The 15,443-nt window shown below is 39.0% G+C and overlaps 1 protein-coding gene, 1 non-coding gene and 1 pseudogene across 2 annotated transcripts; 2 read left to right on the top strand and 1 right to left on the bottom strand.

Moving 5' to 3' along the window:
- Positions 1 to 2,848: 2,848 nt before the first annotated feature.
- Positions 2,849 to 2,922, bottom strand: TRNAI-UAU (transfer RNA isoleucine (anticodon UAU)). Its single transcript has one exon. It is a non-coding gene; the product is annotated as a tRNA-Ile (tRNA).
- A 2,461-nt stretch (positions 2,923 to 5,383) lies between these two features.
- On the top strand, positions 5,384 to 12,870 carry LOC105052922 (F-box protein At1g47056). The gene is given in 3 exon segments (XM_010933910.4): positions 5,384 to 6,745; positions 6,748 to 7,326; positions 12,625 to 12,870. Coding segments are annotated over 2 exon segments (1,569 nt in total). The 5' UTR covers positions 5,384 to 5,688; the 3' UTR covers positions 7,260 to 7,326; positions 12,625 to 12,870.
- On the top strand, positions 12,841 to 14,413 carry LOC105052921 (F-box protein At5g07610-like; annotated as a pseudogene).
- The last annotated feature ends 1,030 nt before the right edge of the window (positions 14,414 to 15,443 follow it).

Raw genomic sequence — 15,443 nt, 5'->3', positions numbered from 1 at the left:
GTCTGCTATGTTCAACAATTTTGATCTCGAACTTAAATGGTCTATGGTTGTTTTTGAAGCTGGTAGACTGATTTTCTAGCTCAACAGGATACACAATATTGTATATACTTGTACATGCATATATAAAGAGGGATGGATTTTACTTCTTTCGAGAGGAGACAGTATCTACTCTTCTCAATTTTAGTCAAAAATATCCAAATAAAAGTGCTATATTGTTGATCATAATCTATAATATTAGAATGCTTAAAAACCATGAATTAAGTGTTTTGATGATTTTTTTTTTTTTTTTTTGCTATGATAGGGGTAGAAATCCCCAAAAGATATAAAGAAACAAAAGAAAATTCACAATCAAAAAAACTGAATTTCAATTGCAACCACCATGATGAGAATTTTAAGGCTAGAAATGGGCTGGGTTGGGCTAGGCCACACCCCCACCCGAGCCCGATCTAAAATATTTTTTGGAGCTTCGGGTCAGGCTTAAGCTCAAATTTTTTAAAAGATTCAAGTTCAAACCCAGCCCACACCTAGCTCAAACCCAATAGCATCTCCGTCCCTTCATCTGCAACCCCATCACCGTCCTGAGGCACCGCTGATGATTTCAATGCCTGGGAGCATGTTATACACTTTTGCCATCACCAAATCCTCATCTCCGCCCGCTCTGCCATCCTAAAATCTATCTAGATCTTTGGCGACCCCTATCGACTCCACGCCCTCATGCCACCACTGACGCCTCCACCCTTGATGCTGCAGGTGATTGCTTTTTATCACTGTTCCAATGACCAAACCCCATCAATCGTTAGGAACAGGTTGTTTGACGAGGGCAACACGGACGACTAGCATGGACTTCAATTATGTGGGCTTTCGGTGAAGATCGAAAGAAGGGAGAGTCGGTTGGAGTGGCATCTGTTAGGGATGCCAATGAATGGTGAACGGTGAACGGCGATGGTGATAGGAGAAGATGGAAGATCATAAGATAAAAAAAAAATTTAATGATTGGATGGATATGGACCAAGATCTAGGACTCCTTAAGTTGGAGACGAAGTAATAAACACGATCCATAGAACACTGGAATACAAAATAGATGGCTTGGATATTCGGGCTACTATTGGGCTAGAATTCGGGCCTAGGCTGGACCAAAGGTATGTTTGAGCTAGTCCGTTAGGGGTGCCAATGAATGGTGAACAGTGAACGACGATGGTGATGGGAGAAGATGGAAGATCGAAAGACAAAAAAAGATTTTAATGTTCGGATGGATATGGACCAAAGGCTAGGACTCTTTGAGTCGGAGACGAAGTAATAAACATGATCCATAAAAAATCTGAATACAAAACATATGGCCTGGATATTTAGCTATAATTAGGCTAGAATTTAGGCCTAGACTGGGTCAAAGATATGCTCGAGTCTGATCCAAAAGATAAATGAATTTTATGTTTTTAGTCTGAACAATTTCAAGCCTAGTCTAAAGTTGGCCTAATTTAATGGGTCTCGGATCGGTCTGAGCCCAGTTCCAATCCTATACAAAGGAGAAGCGATGAAGAAAAGAAAACTCAATCATTCACAAGATGTTTAGACAATCAGTCTGGTGGTTTGATTCTCCAAAGGGATGAGAAGCTACAGAAAACTCTTATCGAAAAGCATGCAGTGCAATATCATCCAGTGGAGAGTAAGAAGAGATTAAAGGTAGAGATACAAAAATGTACGGTGGTCTTTAACCTACATATCATGTAGATACAAAAATGAACTACAGAAATGATAAAGATCATGTTTTATTATAATTTAGACATGAAACTTTACTAATTTTTTCAATCTTAATATATCTAACATCTGTAGATCATGACAGATAACACAAAATCTTAATAAATACTCTATCATCTATTTTAGTATAGTAAAACAATAAGATCATCTGTTTATCATCTATAGGGACCATTGGAATATGTGATTTTGATCTAGATATTTTTAATAGTATAGATCAGGTATCCTAATATTTGTTTTAGAGTCGAGGAACAAATATTTTCTCTTCTTGAGAGGAGAATTATCTAGCTGATATCTATACTGTATTATTTAATGGGAGAAAAATATTTTTTAATTTCATGGCAAGAGTATACTCAGTTCCCTTTTAAAAAAATATTTACATAAAAATATGATCAAGAAATTAGACTCAATTTGTTCCTTCAACTCTATTTTTCATCTCTAAATTTCTGCAATCTCCTAGCCACATCCCTAACCAATTGGACTAATTTTAAAGTTACAAAATATTGATTTATTTAATTCACATACTTTTTACCCTAATTTTTAATTTTTATATTGATTATTTTTGACATATATTGCACTTGCGCATTTCTATTGTGTGTGTATGTATACACGCATACATATATGCACATGCGTGTGCATATATATACATACATGCGCACATGTGTATATACATACATACATATATGTGTGTCTAGAGAGAGAGAGCACCTTATATTCTTGATTAAAAAATAAATTAATAAATTGATTAAAATTTAAAAAATATTAATTTTGTCCAAATTTTCTTCTATACAAATTGAAATAAATTGATCACGATGCAAACCATTCATCATAAAATAATTAATGAAATAAGATTTAAGAATCTTGCATGACATCTTCGTTTGTTGGATCCAAACATCGAGGAAAAAACTAATTAAGACTCATATATAAAATTTTAAAAATAATTTTGTATATATATATATATATATATATGGAGAGAGAGAGAGCCTTATATTCTTGATTAAAAAATAAATCAATAAAAATCAAAATATAGTAATATCTAGGCCCAAAAAACAAAATTGATCTGGGTGTCAACCATTCAACATGGAATTATCCCCAATGGTCCCAGAGAGGCTTGAACTCGCGGCCTTCGGCTCATAAGACCAACACTCTGACCCACTGAGCTACGGGACCAACATAAAGTTAAAAATAACACTTGACAACATAAAGGTTCTGTAGGGAAAATAAAATTTTTACACTACCACCTAAGCGAATCTCTATTAAAGTTTGGAAGTGTTTACAGCACATGGGAATAATTTGGTTGACTAAGTCATGACATTTTAGAAAGAAGAAGTTACATGACAAATGGAGGAAAGGTACGTGCCATTTTAACTATCATGGAACTAAAATCATGAGCCATATACGAAATTATAAAAGAGGATTATTTGCTATAGATTAAGGTGTGATATAAAAGTATGAGAAAATTGATTTGGTTTTATATCAAAAAAGTTGAATATAGAAGCTTGATTTTTTGAAGATTAATAGAGAAGTATAGAGGAAAAACTATAAGATTTTTATATGGTTTTTATCAATTTAGAAAACACATATGATGGAGTTCATGGAGAAGTTTTATAGTAAGTGTTATAAAAGAAATAAGTTTTTATTAGATTTATCAATATAATTAAGGACATGTACTATAGAGTTGTTACTAGTGTAAGAACCGGTGATAATAATGCCAGTGATATTCTAATCATAATAGATTTATATCAAAAATCTACTCCAAATATTTATCATTTTTGGCTGGTTATATTTAAGCTTACTAGGCTTATTTAGGATAATATTTCTTGATATATACTATTTATGGATGATATAATTTTGATCGATAAAACTAAAGTCAAGGTTAATAGTAGGTTGGAATTATAAAAGAGAGTATTAGAATTCCATAGTTTTAGATTAAGTTGGATCAAGATAAAATACATAGAATATAATTTTAGTAAAATTAGAAATAGAGATGAAGATGGAGTGAAATTTGAGGATCATAAAATTTCTAAAAGCATTCATTTATTATATTTAAAAATAATTATTTATAAGAAATGGTAGACTAAAGTGGATGTTATTCGTACGATTGAAGTATGTTTGATGAAATGGAAAAGATATGCGATTGCCTCTGGATTACATACATAATATTGATTCTTAGGATGATTCTCCATATTGAAAGAAAAATTTGATAAGATAGCTATACATCTAGTTATATTTTACGATACAAAAGGTTTGACAATTAGAAAAAATATGTGCACAAAACAAAATAAGATTGTAATATTGATATATGATAATATAAGAAAAGAAAGAATAAGAAATAAAATTATAAAAAAAATTATTTTGGTATCCCTTCAACTTTTCATAATTTGTACTTATACTCCAATTATTTCAAAATTTTTAATTAGATTTTAAAAGCTACGAAATATAGCCTAGACATCTATTCAAGCTCTAAGCTATTAACTCTCTGAGTGTGAAATAGCTAATGTAACTTAAGATTTTTATTTTTATTAAAATATAATTTTTCTAATTCAGCTACAAAAGTATTGATGGAATTTTATATCTAAAGTTATCTCGCATGACAATCATGTATGCATAAATTCTTATGGAGATGGACGGCTAGACCATATCATAACCAAACTAAATTTTTAGGAATTAATTGAAAAAATTAAAATTTTTGAGTATAAGTATGACTAAAAATTAGAGTGCTGCTGTAATTTTTTTGAAGTTATTCAAAAAATAAAGATTGTTGAAAGGAAATTAAATTAAGCGAGTGATGATTTAGATTGCTTGGATATGTGCAATTAAGTCGATAGGTGCATCATAAGTGATTTGATATATGCAATAAATGAAAAGTGTCAGAGATAGATAAAAAATAATAAATTTTGAAATAGTGAGGATGGATTTGGTATCTGAATATCTTCAGAAGATACGGCTCTAAATCGAATGGAATAGAGAAAATGGATTTATCTAGCTGATCTAAATAAGTTTTGGTTTAAGGCTTAACTGAGCTTAGTTGTGAATGATATGCCTTCCATATCATCATCTGCAATGAATTTATCTCCTTGTCGTCGCTCTTTGTTTTCCATCTATCGACATTTCAACTTCTACTTTTTGAATACCCGAAAAAGCTTAGCCCTAGTCTTAGTCACGCGTAGGTTAAAGGCTCAGTGGAGCTCAGACGCAGACGAAGCGCTTTCCATATCATTACCGCATAATAAACTTGACTCATCTCCTTCTTGTCACTTTAATCATATTAATACTATCACATCATTCCTCTTCATGTCACTCTTTTTCCCTCCAATGGCATTTCAACTTTAACTTTTCGAAAATGCGACGAAGCTGGCTCATGACCAGGTCCACAAAAGAAGAAACGTACGAAATACGGCAAGCGAAGCACCGACTGTAGCCCCACCGTCCTTAACCCACCGGCCGGGTCGGTCCGATCTCGACAACTTTCGCTACAGCTGTCGCTGCGTCGTTTACGAAGTCTCCTCGCTGCCTCCGCCCCCTCTCCTACAAGAAATTACAACACGGCGTCCACGTACCCGTCCACGCCGCCAAGCACAGCATTCCCGTTTTCGGATAAATACGGTTTGGAGCCCAGTCATGGTACCAAATTGGTCCCTTGCTAAGTGTCATGAATGAATTGGTGCTTAACGCTGACTCCATGACAGTCTCTCTTCCTCCACGGTGCAGATTTTATGGGCCGGTATTTTATCTAGAGCAACGGAAACGGGAACTGGCCCTAAGTAAATTGCCAAAATAAACTAATTCTAATTCTTTCTAAATACTGGTCCAGCTTTCCCCTCCCAAGTTTAGATAGGAGAGGGGAGAAATGGACGGCCCTCCACCGTTCCTCTCCGGTCCATGATAAGATAACGCCATCCGCGACCGCACCGTAAGCCTCTGTCGCCGTGGTTCATGGGCCAGACGGCCTCCACCCTATCCCGATCCCCCTCGTCCTCCCCTCGCCGCCGCCGCCGCTGCCGCTCCAATAACGTTCTCAACCCCATGTCTCTCCAAACCGCCGGCGGCGGCGGCGATCCGGACTGCGACCACACCCTCGACCTCCCCGACGAGTGCCTGGCCCTCATCTTCCACTCCCTCGGCTCCGGCGATCGTAAGCGCTGTTCCCTCGTCTGCCGGCGCTGGCTCGCCGTCGAGGGCCAGAGCCGCCACCGTCTCGCCCTCGACGCCCGCGCAGCACTCCTCGCCGCCGCCCCGGCCCTCTTCGCCCGTTTCGACGCTGTCACCAAGCTCGCCCTCAAGTGCGATCGACGCTCCGAGAGCATCGGCGACGACGCCCTCGCGCTTATCGCCGCTCGCTGCCCCAACCTCTCCCGCCTCAAGCTTCGCGCCTGCCGCTTGCTTACAGACCGTGGCATGGCCGCCCTCGCCGCTAGCTGCCCCGCCCTCCGCAAGCTCTCTTGCGCCTCCTGCACATTCGGTCCCGCCGGCATCGCTGCCATCCTCCGTTCCTGCCCCCTGCTCGAGGACCTCTCCATCAAGCGCCTTCGCGGCCTCACCGACACTGCCGATCCCGTCGGTCCTCCCTCCTCCTCTCTCCGATCCATCTGCCTCAAAGAGCTCTACAACGCCCAGTGCTTCGCTCCCCTCATCGCTGGCTCCCCCAACCTCAGATCCCTCAAGATCCTCCGCTGCTCCGGCGACTGGGATCTCCTCCTCGAGGAGATCGCTGGCCGCGTCCCCGGCATCGCCGAGGTCCACCTCGAGAAGATCCAAGTCAGCGACCGCGGTCTCTTCGCCCTCTCCTCCTGCCCCGATCTGGAGGTCCTCCACATCGTCAAGGTCCCCGAGTGCACCGACGCCGGCGTCACCGCCGTCGCGGACAAGTGCCGCCTCCTCCGCAAGATCCACATCGACGGCTGGCGGACCAACCGGATCGGCGACCTCGGCCTCATGGCCATTGCCAGAGGCTGCCCCAATTTGCAAGAGCTGGTCCTGATCGGCGTCAATCCACGGCGCTGAGTCTGGAGCCGATTGCCGGCATCTGTCGTGGCCTCGAGCGTCTCGCGCTCTGCGGCTGCGAGACCATAGGCGACGCCGAGATCTCTTGCATCGCCGCCAAGTGCTCGGCGCTCAAGAAGCTCTGCATCAAAGGGTGCCCGGTCTCGGACCGCGGCATGGAGGCCCTCGCCAAGGGGTGCCCCAGTCTCGCGAAGGTGAAGCTCAAGAAGTGCCGGGGGGTGACGCTGAAGGGCGTGGAGTGGTTGAGGGCAGCGAGGGGGGAGTCATTTGCTGTCAACTTGGTTTCGGTTGAGAAGCAGGACCAGGATTTGATCATGAGCGAGAGAGGGTTGCAGGAAAATGGAGTCGAGCAGGTTCCGGTATTGGCCGATCAGGTTGCTGCCATTGATCTTCCATCAAGCAGTAATAGTAATGGCCGGTCCGCATCATCGAAGGCCAGGTTAAGGAATTTTGTCGCAAGCTTCAGGAGATTGTCAATTGGGAGCAGCAATTCTCATCACTGAGCAGAAGGAATAGCGAAGCTCTTCTCTCATGTGCAACTTTAAATTTTGTATTTCTGTCTGCCTGCTGGTATTATTTATGTTTATGTTAAACATCAATATGTTCTTGTTACTGTTGCTATTCAGCTAATCGTGTTGTCTGTACTGTCAGTGATCTGTCAATACCATGAATTGCTTGTTGCTTTAGCTTTTTTTTTTTGCACAAATTTTCTTTTCCACACTCTTGTTATTTGCTTCATGGAATTTTTATTTTCTTGAAATTCATTTTTAATGTCAAGCTGGTCTGCATTGTCTGTTGGAGATTTTTATTTGGAATGGTAGTGGTCATATTCACCAGGTTTTCTAACAATTTAGAAGATGGAACATATTGCTGTTGACTATATTTATTTTAATGAATGCAATTTCATTATATAGTGAATTGTTCATCAGGATGCTGAAGATACTGATCTTAACAATCATAGAAGTGATTTTAGCTCTTTTATTGCAATAATTCTGCATTGAAATACTGATCTTTATTAGTAATCTGATAGTTGGCTCCTGTGGTGATATGTTTACTTACAAGGTTTTTGGTTACAAGATTCTTGGTATTTTTTGTTAGCTAAAAGTATTTATTTTCAATGGTAGCAGTTCTATTGACAAATGCTATGCAGACGAAGTTAAAAAGTTTAAAGGACAAAGTGTGTCAGTTTCCACTTTATTTACTCAATAAAGGGCAAATCCTTTTTTTTTTTTTTTTTGATAACCAAGTGCAGTTTCTTTATATGGGGAAATCAATTCATGTAATTAATTGGACATGAAGATGCTGACCCCACTGATCTGAACAAATGTTGAAGTAATTTATAGCTTCTTTATTGCAAGAATTCTATATTGGTACACTGATCATAACATACTTAGTTTCTTCCTGTCGCAATTTCTTCACCGTGTGGTAAGGTTCTTAGTTTCACGCTCCTTTGCACTGTTATGTCGATTGAAGGTGTCTATGTGAGCCTGTCCGTGTTGCGATGTATTTCTTCCCCGCTTTATTATCCATTAGTGGCAAAAATTATCTTCAATAAAGTTAACTAGATCTTGTCTTGTTTCGGTTTGTTTAGTGCTCTATATTATAATCTAGTGCATGTGGTGATAGTCATCAGTTTGTTATGGAGTAATTTTAGTAGTAACATTACTCATATGTAGCATGTCCATTTGGAAGTATACAGTTATGATGTAATCAATTTATCAATTTCTTTATTTTCATATTCACTGCACATGTCTATGAACCTAGATATGATTATCAAATATTTATATCTGATGGCTTTGTAAATAGTACTCGTGGCTCTTTTTCTCCAAACCTCCATAGGATTGTCTTAGGATTAATTATATTCCAATAAGCATTTCCGAGTTGCTAGAGATTTTGTTATACCTTCCATATTCTACTGGAAAAAATTCGTAAAGCCATGATAGTTATGACCTGATCGCCATGTAATAGAAATACACATAACTCTAGCAGTACAGGGTCCCTTTATCTTTTCTTTCTTCTGTATTCTTTTTCCCCCTTCACTTATCCTATAATTTTATTTGCATTCCTCTGCGCTTGGCATCACTTTGGTTAGTTTAATTGTAACTTCAGCTACCTGTTTGCATTGAATTTCTGGCAACCATTATAATCCCTTTGTGATCATAAATCTGCTTAACACTCATAAGGTTTTCATTTGCTTTTGTAAAAACAATTTTATAAGTTTGAATTTATCAATCAAGAGTAAGGTAAATTATATAAAAGACAAAACACTCAAAACAATGCTTGTTTCCTAAAATTTGTAATTTGAGCTCATGTATATGATAAGTTGGCCTCAGTAGTTAGTTCTAACACCTGAAACAATGTTTTTTCCCCCCCTAAACTTTGTCAATATGAGCTCATATGAACAATAAATTGGTCTGAGAATTTAATTTCAGCTGAAACACCCAAATTCCATTTTCAGACTGATTCGTATTGAACCAAAAATTTACAGGTTTGGAGTTTTGCCCAAAATGTCAGGATTTGAATCCAACAGTTGATAAATGCATTATTAATGTGGTGCACTGTATATGCATTTACATTGTAACCATTAAAAAATTAGGTCAAGAATATGCTTATTTCCCATACTCCATCACATCTATAAAGATGGGAACCGACAGGTGGATTGACCTGAGGTGAGGGAACCTTGATCTCAGATCATCAAACTTGGGTCAAGTTTTCCAGGTGCTTGTGTTATTTGTTTTGGAAAGGGATAGTTTTTTTCATTTTTCCCACCTTCTTTCCCTCCTTTTATTTCCTCGGGGATGTTGCTCCCTTCTGACTACTGTAGAAAAGTGCAAGTGCTTATCTCATAAAGACCGAAGTATATTACTGTCAGGCTTAACTCTGAGCATATCAAAACTAAGTTAGAAAGAATTCAAATCCTACATTTGCAGTTTAAGCCTAGTTGATAAACTTGTTGAGACCTGTTTTGGGATATAAACCCCATTATTTTCTAATAATTAGATCATATTGTGTATTATACATAGTGGAGTTACCTGCTTTTTGTTAATTATTTATTGCTGAAGCAATACTGATGGTTCTGTTGATCTAAAAAAAAACGTGCTTTTTTTTGAATTTATTGGTTTTTTCATGGATTAATTAAAGGAACATGCATTTCACACTCTATAAGTGTGGAATTTTATTTGACTCATTCATTTATCCTGGGGAGAAAGGAAAATAAAAACCTGAATTTGTATTTGGGAGCTAGGAGCTTAGTAATAAGAGAATAAAGGGAAATCTTAAGATCATTTCAGGTTTATTGAAGATTAGAAAGTGAAAAAATGGAATCTGGGTATTCTGGATGCTTCATGACAGTTTCTGACATGTAGAGTATGCAAGATTAGGAGCCTATCGTTTTGTACTTTCATTAGTTACTGAATGTTGTTGCTTGGCTTTATGATATGCTTAATAGAGGAGGGAACTTATAAGGTATGTAACCCTGGTTTAGTTATCCTTGTTCATCTGTTTTAATTCCTAGACGTATGAGGATAAGATGTTGTAGAATCTAGAACAATGTATATGCTTTATGTATAGGATTGCATTAACTAAGAGGAGAAAACAAGCAGTTTGCAGGAATCAAGCTGAAGCTTGTGCTTGTATCAAATCTACCAGTTTGAGATATGGACAACAGAAATTTATCTAGGGTTTGCTTGTTTTACTAGAAAATATTGGTTTATTCTATATCCAATTATGTTAGTCTTTCAAACTTCAAATAAGATGAAATACAATGAAAGCAGGAGCATGTTGATGTGCGTCAATTTGTTATTGCACAACGTTAGCTTGGCATTTCCACTTCAGCTTGTAGGTTAGGACAGTATTTTTGTTCTTTATCCATTCTTTCTATGGACATATTCAGCATGCAAATTTGGGATATTGTAGAAATTATGAAATGCGATTAGGTCTTAATTGGACTTGCATGATCTCCTGGTGCTGCAAGAGCTCTATTGCTTACAAAGCTAGGATATAATCATTTTTGTATCCTTCGACATAACTATCTTTTGTATCTGGTAGTTTTGTTGCAATATTATATGCATCCATTTAGCTAACATACTACCAGATTGTGACACTAATAATGGATAAGTTTTGAACCATGCATCTGAGAATATTTGTCTATGCATCATATTGCATGTGTTTGATCTTTTTCAGATTGGCTTAAGCCCTAGCTTGTAGGATAATCTTTGGGATGTATACAGCTATCTTGCAATGTTAGCTATAAATAAATGCCGTTGGAGCCTCATTATCTGCCCTGCTGCTCGAGGTTTGGTTCCCTCCTCTCTCATCCCCTTGCTCATCTCTCCTCTCCTCCATTGCTTCGTAAATGTTCTCTAAATTTCTGCATCCTCTTCTTCTTTGGTCAAGCACCCAACCTCAGCATCCTTCCCATCCTATGTTGCACTGATCGACCCCATTTTCCACCCTAAAACCTCAAACCCTAATCCCTAGCTGCAGTACTTTCCTTAACCCTAACGTTCACCCGTACTTCTTCAAAATGTGTGATATGTAGCACTTCCATGGCCATTGACCCCATGCATTGCCTAGTCCACTTGAGATCTAACCATAAAGCTAATCCCAGATTTCTACCTAAGCCCAACCTCGATTTCTACTAGTCTGTGTCCTATTTGCCTTTGGTTTATGCTTGTGCTTGTATTTGTATTTTTATGCAACCATTGGTGGATGCCTGATCTATCTTGGATCAGGCATGTAGTCGTGCTTCTGGTGCCTAGGTGCTTGATATGTCCTAGATCAGGCACTTAGGGGTCCTATGTTGCCTGCATGCTTGATCCAAGGGCTATGTGGCGTGTACTGATGCCTGCAGTGCTACATGCCAGCTCCTTGCAAGATCTTGGTGTTTATTCGTATTATTGGTGCAGTAGTGTCTTTTTCTTTTATGTGCTTTATAATAATGGTTCTAATGGTTTAGGATGGGATCTTTTCTGTTGCAAATGGGACCTAGGTTAAGTTTTGCATTGGTTTTGTATAGGGCCATGACTGTGTAGTATTTTAGTTACTATTCACTATTGGTATTTACAACATTGCATTGTGGCCTTCAATCTGTTTACTAGCTGTTTAATATTTCATTATTATATAACTTTTTAGATGTTAATTGCAATTGCATCTAGCTGCATCATTATGCATCTATTTAGATGCTTTTTGCAATTGCAAATTATTGCAGCTTATGTGAGTGGCTATCTATTTCTACTGCTACTATGTATCATAAACCATCATCATAACAAATTACCATCTTTGCATTACTTCATTGACACGTGCATTTTTATATGTTCATGATAATTGCATGATCATACATGTATAAATTTTTCTATGCAGAAGTATACTTCATTAGTGATATCTAGCTTTCTCAATATAAAATCTCACACCAAGAGGCTTCATGTATATATTCATGTGTTATGAAAAATATTTTCATGTATCTTTATTAAAGTGGAATGCAATGGTGTCTCCCTCGTTGCGACCCCTATGACAAGAGCCACAGACCGCTGAGTGTCCTTATGGATCTTTACATCTCAATAGTGACTGCAAATGCGTGTAATCTCTTCCAAAATCCTTGCTAAACATTTGTGTGTATATTTATATATGTAAATATTGCTTTCAAGCAGTGAATGTATATGTGCATCTTTTTTGGTCTTTTGGGATGCAGAGAGCTCAACTTCCTGAGGACCTTTGGTGTTTTGTTAATATTGGCTTCGAGATTCCATCTAGAGCCTTGGGAAATGGACCTTGAGAGCATATTATTTTCTATGTTACATTAGTTTCTTCCATCTTGTTTAGTGATGATCACCTTCAAATGGCTGACCACTTGCCTCTTCTAATGTACAGGTCCTTTCATTTGGATGCTAAGGATTAGAAGTGCTTGTTAAGGTGGATTAGAAGATTCTGTTTGTGCCTCTGGGTGTAGTATGATGTTGATTTGTATGGTTTTATGAAAATTGTATCATTATGATAGTAATTAATCCATTCCTAGCTGTTTGAATTAGTGTCCTATGTACAAGTAAAATGTTGTATTCAAATTGCACAATTCTTTTTTATCGTGAAATGGTTGCATGGTAAGTGATATGAGTGGTAGATATGATGGATTTTAATGGTAGACATGTTGCTGAGGTGTCATCTGCAAATAACTCTCTTTTGTGAACCTGCAATTACAATTTCTTGGGGATGCAACAGAATAGCTTCTTATCCTTCATTTCACCACTATAAATAGGGAGGAAAAGGAGAAAGGGAGGGCAAAGGAGCACTCAGAGCTCAGAGAGAGATGTCGCCCTCTTCCTCATCAGCAGTCAACGTCCCCAGCGACCTGATTTTCGAGATCCTTTCCAGGCTGCCGGCGAAGTCCGTCCTCCGATTCAAATGCGTCTGCAAGCAGTGGCTCGCCATGGCCTCCGATTCCTTCTTCCTCGACGCCCACACCCGCTACAACCCCCTCACCGTCTCCGGATTCCTTGTCGAAGACTTCGCGACAACAACCATTTCTTCCTTCTCCGTCGACGGCGGCGAATCGCCGGCCATCCCTGACCCCTCACTCTCCTCCCTCAACCGCCGCTCCGCCGCCAACAACGGCATCTTCGTCTGGCAGTCCTGCAACGGCCTGGTCCTCTGCACAACGCACTCGTCGCAGTGGCAGTTCAGCCCCTTCCTTCTCAATCTCACCACCATGCAGTACAGGGAAATCCCCGACCCCCCTGCCGACCTTTATCCATTCAAATACCAGTTCATCCTTCTTTTCGATCCTTCGACATCCTTCCAGTATCGAATTGCCTGCCTCAGCTCCAACATCATGCACGCTGCGTTCGATCCCACAGCTTCTCAGTTTCACGTCGAAATATACTCGTCGGATACCGGTGCATGGGAGCTCTTGAGGGAGACTCTGCCAGGTGGGACAGTTGAAGGGATAGGTGTTTACTGGAATGGCTCACTGAACTGGCTCACTCAAAATTGTGTCATTGTCTCCTTTGATGTTGAGCAGCAGCTGGTGAAGACCACCCAGGTGCCGCCACGGAGTCACTGCAGGATGATCCGTTACTTTGGAGAGTCTCGCGGCCACCTGTACATAATTGAGATTGCAGCGGAGGTTCGTTGCTGTGATTTTGACTGGCTGCATTTCTATGTCTTTGAGATGGGAAAAGACAATCAGAGCAGGTATTTGATATACAATGTCGATCTCAATGGAGTGAGGGATGTGTATCCTGAGATTAATAGTACACCCTCAGATGAGAATCTTCTCAGGTTATCACCTGAAATCGGCAACCTTGTATATCCTGTCTTTTTTGCTCGAGGAGGAGAAGGTGAAGATGACAAGCTGTATTTGTGCAATTCCGAGAATATTTTATGTTATAACCTTGCAGACAAGACCTGCCGCAAAATTTTTGCCATGGATTCATTCATCACAAAGATTCTGCCGGATGCAGGCATGATAATTGACTTCTTCCCATTTGCTCACAGTCTCTTCTCTCCATGATCTCAATCAGTTCAGTTTGTTGATGTTCAGATATAGATACGTTTGGTGGTATCCTTGATTGTCAACTTTATACATTTTGGATGCTTGTGTTGAGGAGACTACCTGCACTTTGGTTTACAGGTTGACTTGATACACCTATCTCCCTTTTTCGGCCTTCTGTCTCAAAAATTCATGTGCACTTAGCTTTTGTGCAATGAAATGGTTCTGATTAGTGTTGCTTGCATGATTTGGTTTTCTTGTTTACTGGTTCGTAGCATGATTCATAATTCATGTTTACTGAGATTATATTGTATGTTAGTTATCTTGATGGAACTAATTATGGAAAAATCACAAGAAAAAAAAAGTGGGGAAAAATCTTACTAGAACTTGACTTTGCAGGTGATGTGACTGTTAGTCGTTTATTGTACTTCATCTTTCATAGGGTGGAGTTTGCTCGAATCAGGTACATGTTTTGATGGGTGTTATTTGCGAATGTAGGTTTCATATCATCCGGGGGGATTGCATTCTGAAACTAAAGATTCGATATGTGCCTAATTTTGTTTTGGAATAGCATTGGTGGCTGATACCAATTATACTTATTGTGTTGCTTGGTAATGAAATGCTCTGCTTAAAATCAGTCTTTCATTGATGCTTCATTCAGCTCATTGCGTTGATTACTTCTATATCACCTTTGAGTTTCTTTGATCTCTACTCCGAGCTTGTATCCTTCTGTGCGGAACAGAAGCTTGACTGTATTTTCATCTAAAGTAAGGACTATACTGCTTGATATCTTTGCGCATGTTAGGCTTTTGGAGGATGATTACAGTCATGAAAAGGTTTCGAAGTGATACTATGGAACCATTTGCTCTGTAGTGTTCGCTGTAGTTCTATTTTTAGCGGATCTGACATCTTCTTAGGTCTCTTTTGGCCCTTGTTGATGAGACTTTATTCTGTTGCCAGAGGTTTGCTGTCCTAGAGTCATGATGATAAGGCGTAAAAGTAATTTGCTAGCCGCGAGGAACTCTGATTCTTTGGTATTTGCACTAAGTGAGTCTCTTGGCTGCTATCACACTCTGTGTCTGATTCTATTATGGGCAGATGTTACGAGAAAATAGATCAATTTTTTTATTGATTAATTTATTTATATTTATTTTATTTTTTAAATTTATTTCAATATATCCTTAATCTTATAATATAATATAAT

This window comes from Elaeis guineensis, chromosome 10 (genome assembly GCF_000442705.2).
Source record: "Elaeis guineensis isolate ETL-2024a chromosome 10, EG11, whole genome shotgun sequence".
Taxonomy (NCBI): domain Eukaryota; kingdom Viridiplantae; phylum Streptophyta; class Magnoliopsida; order Arecales; family Arecaceae; genus Elaeis; species Elaeis guineensis.
The sequence above is the reverse complement of the archived record's forward strand: the minus strand, read 5'-3'. Positions and strand labels throughout refer to the sequence as shown.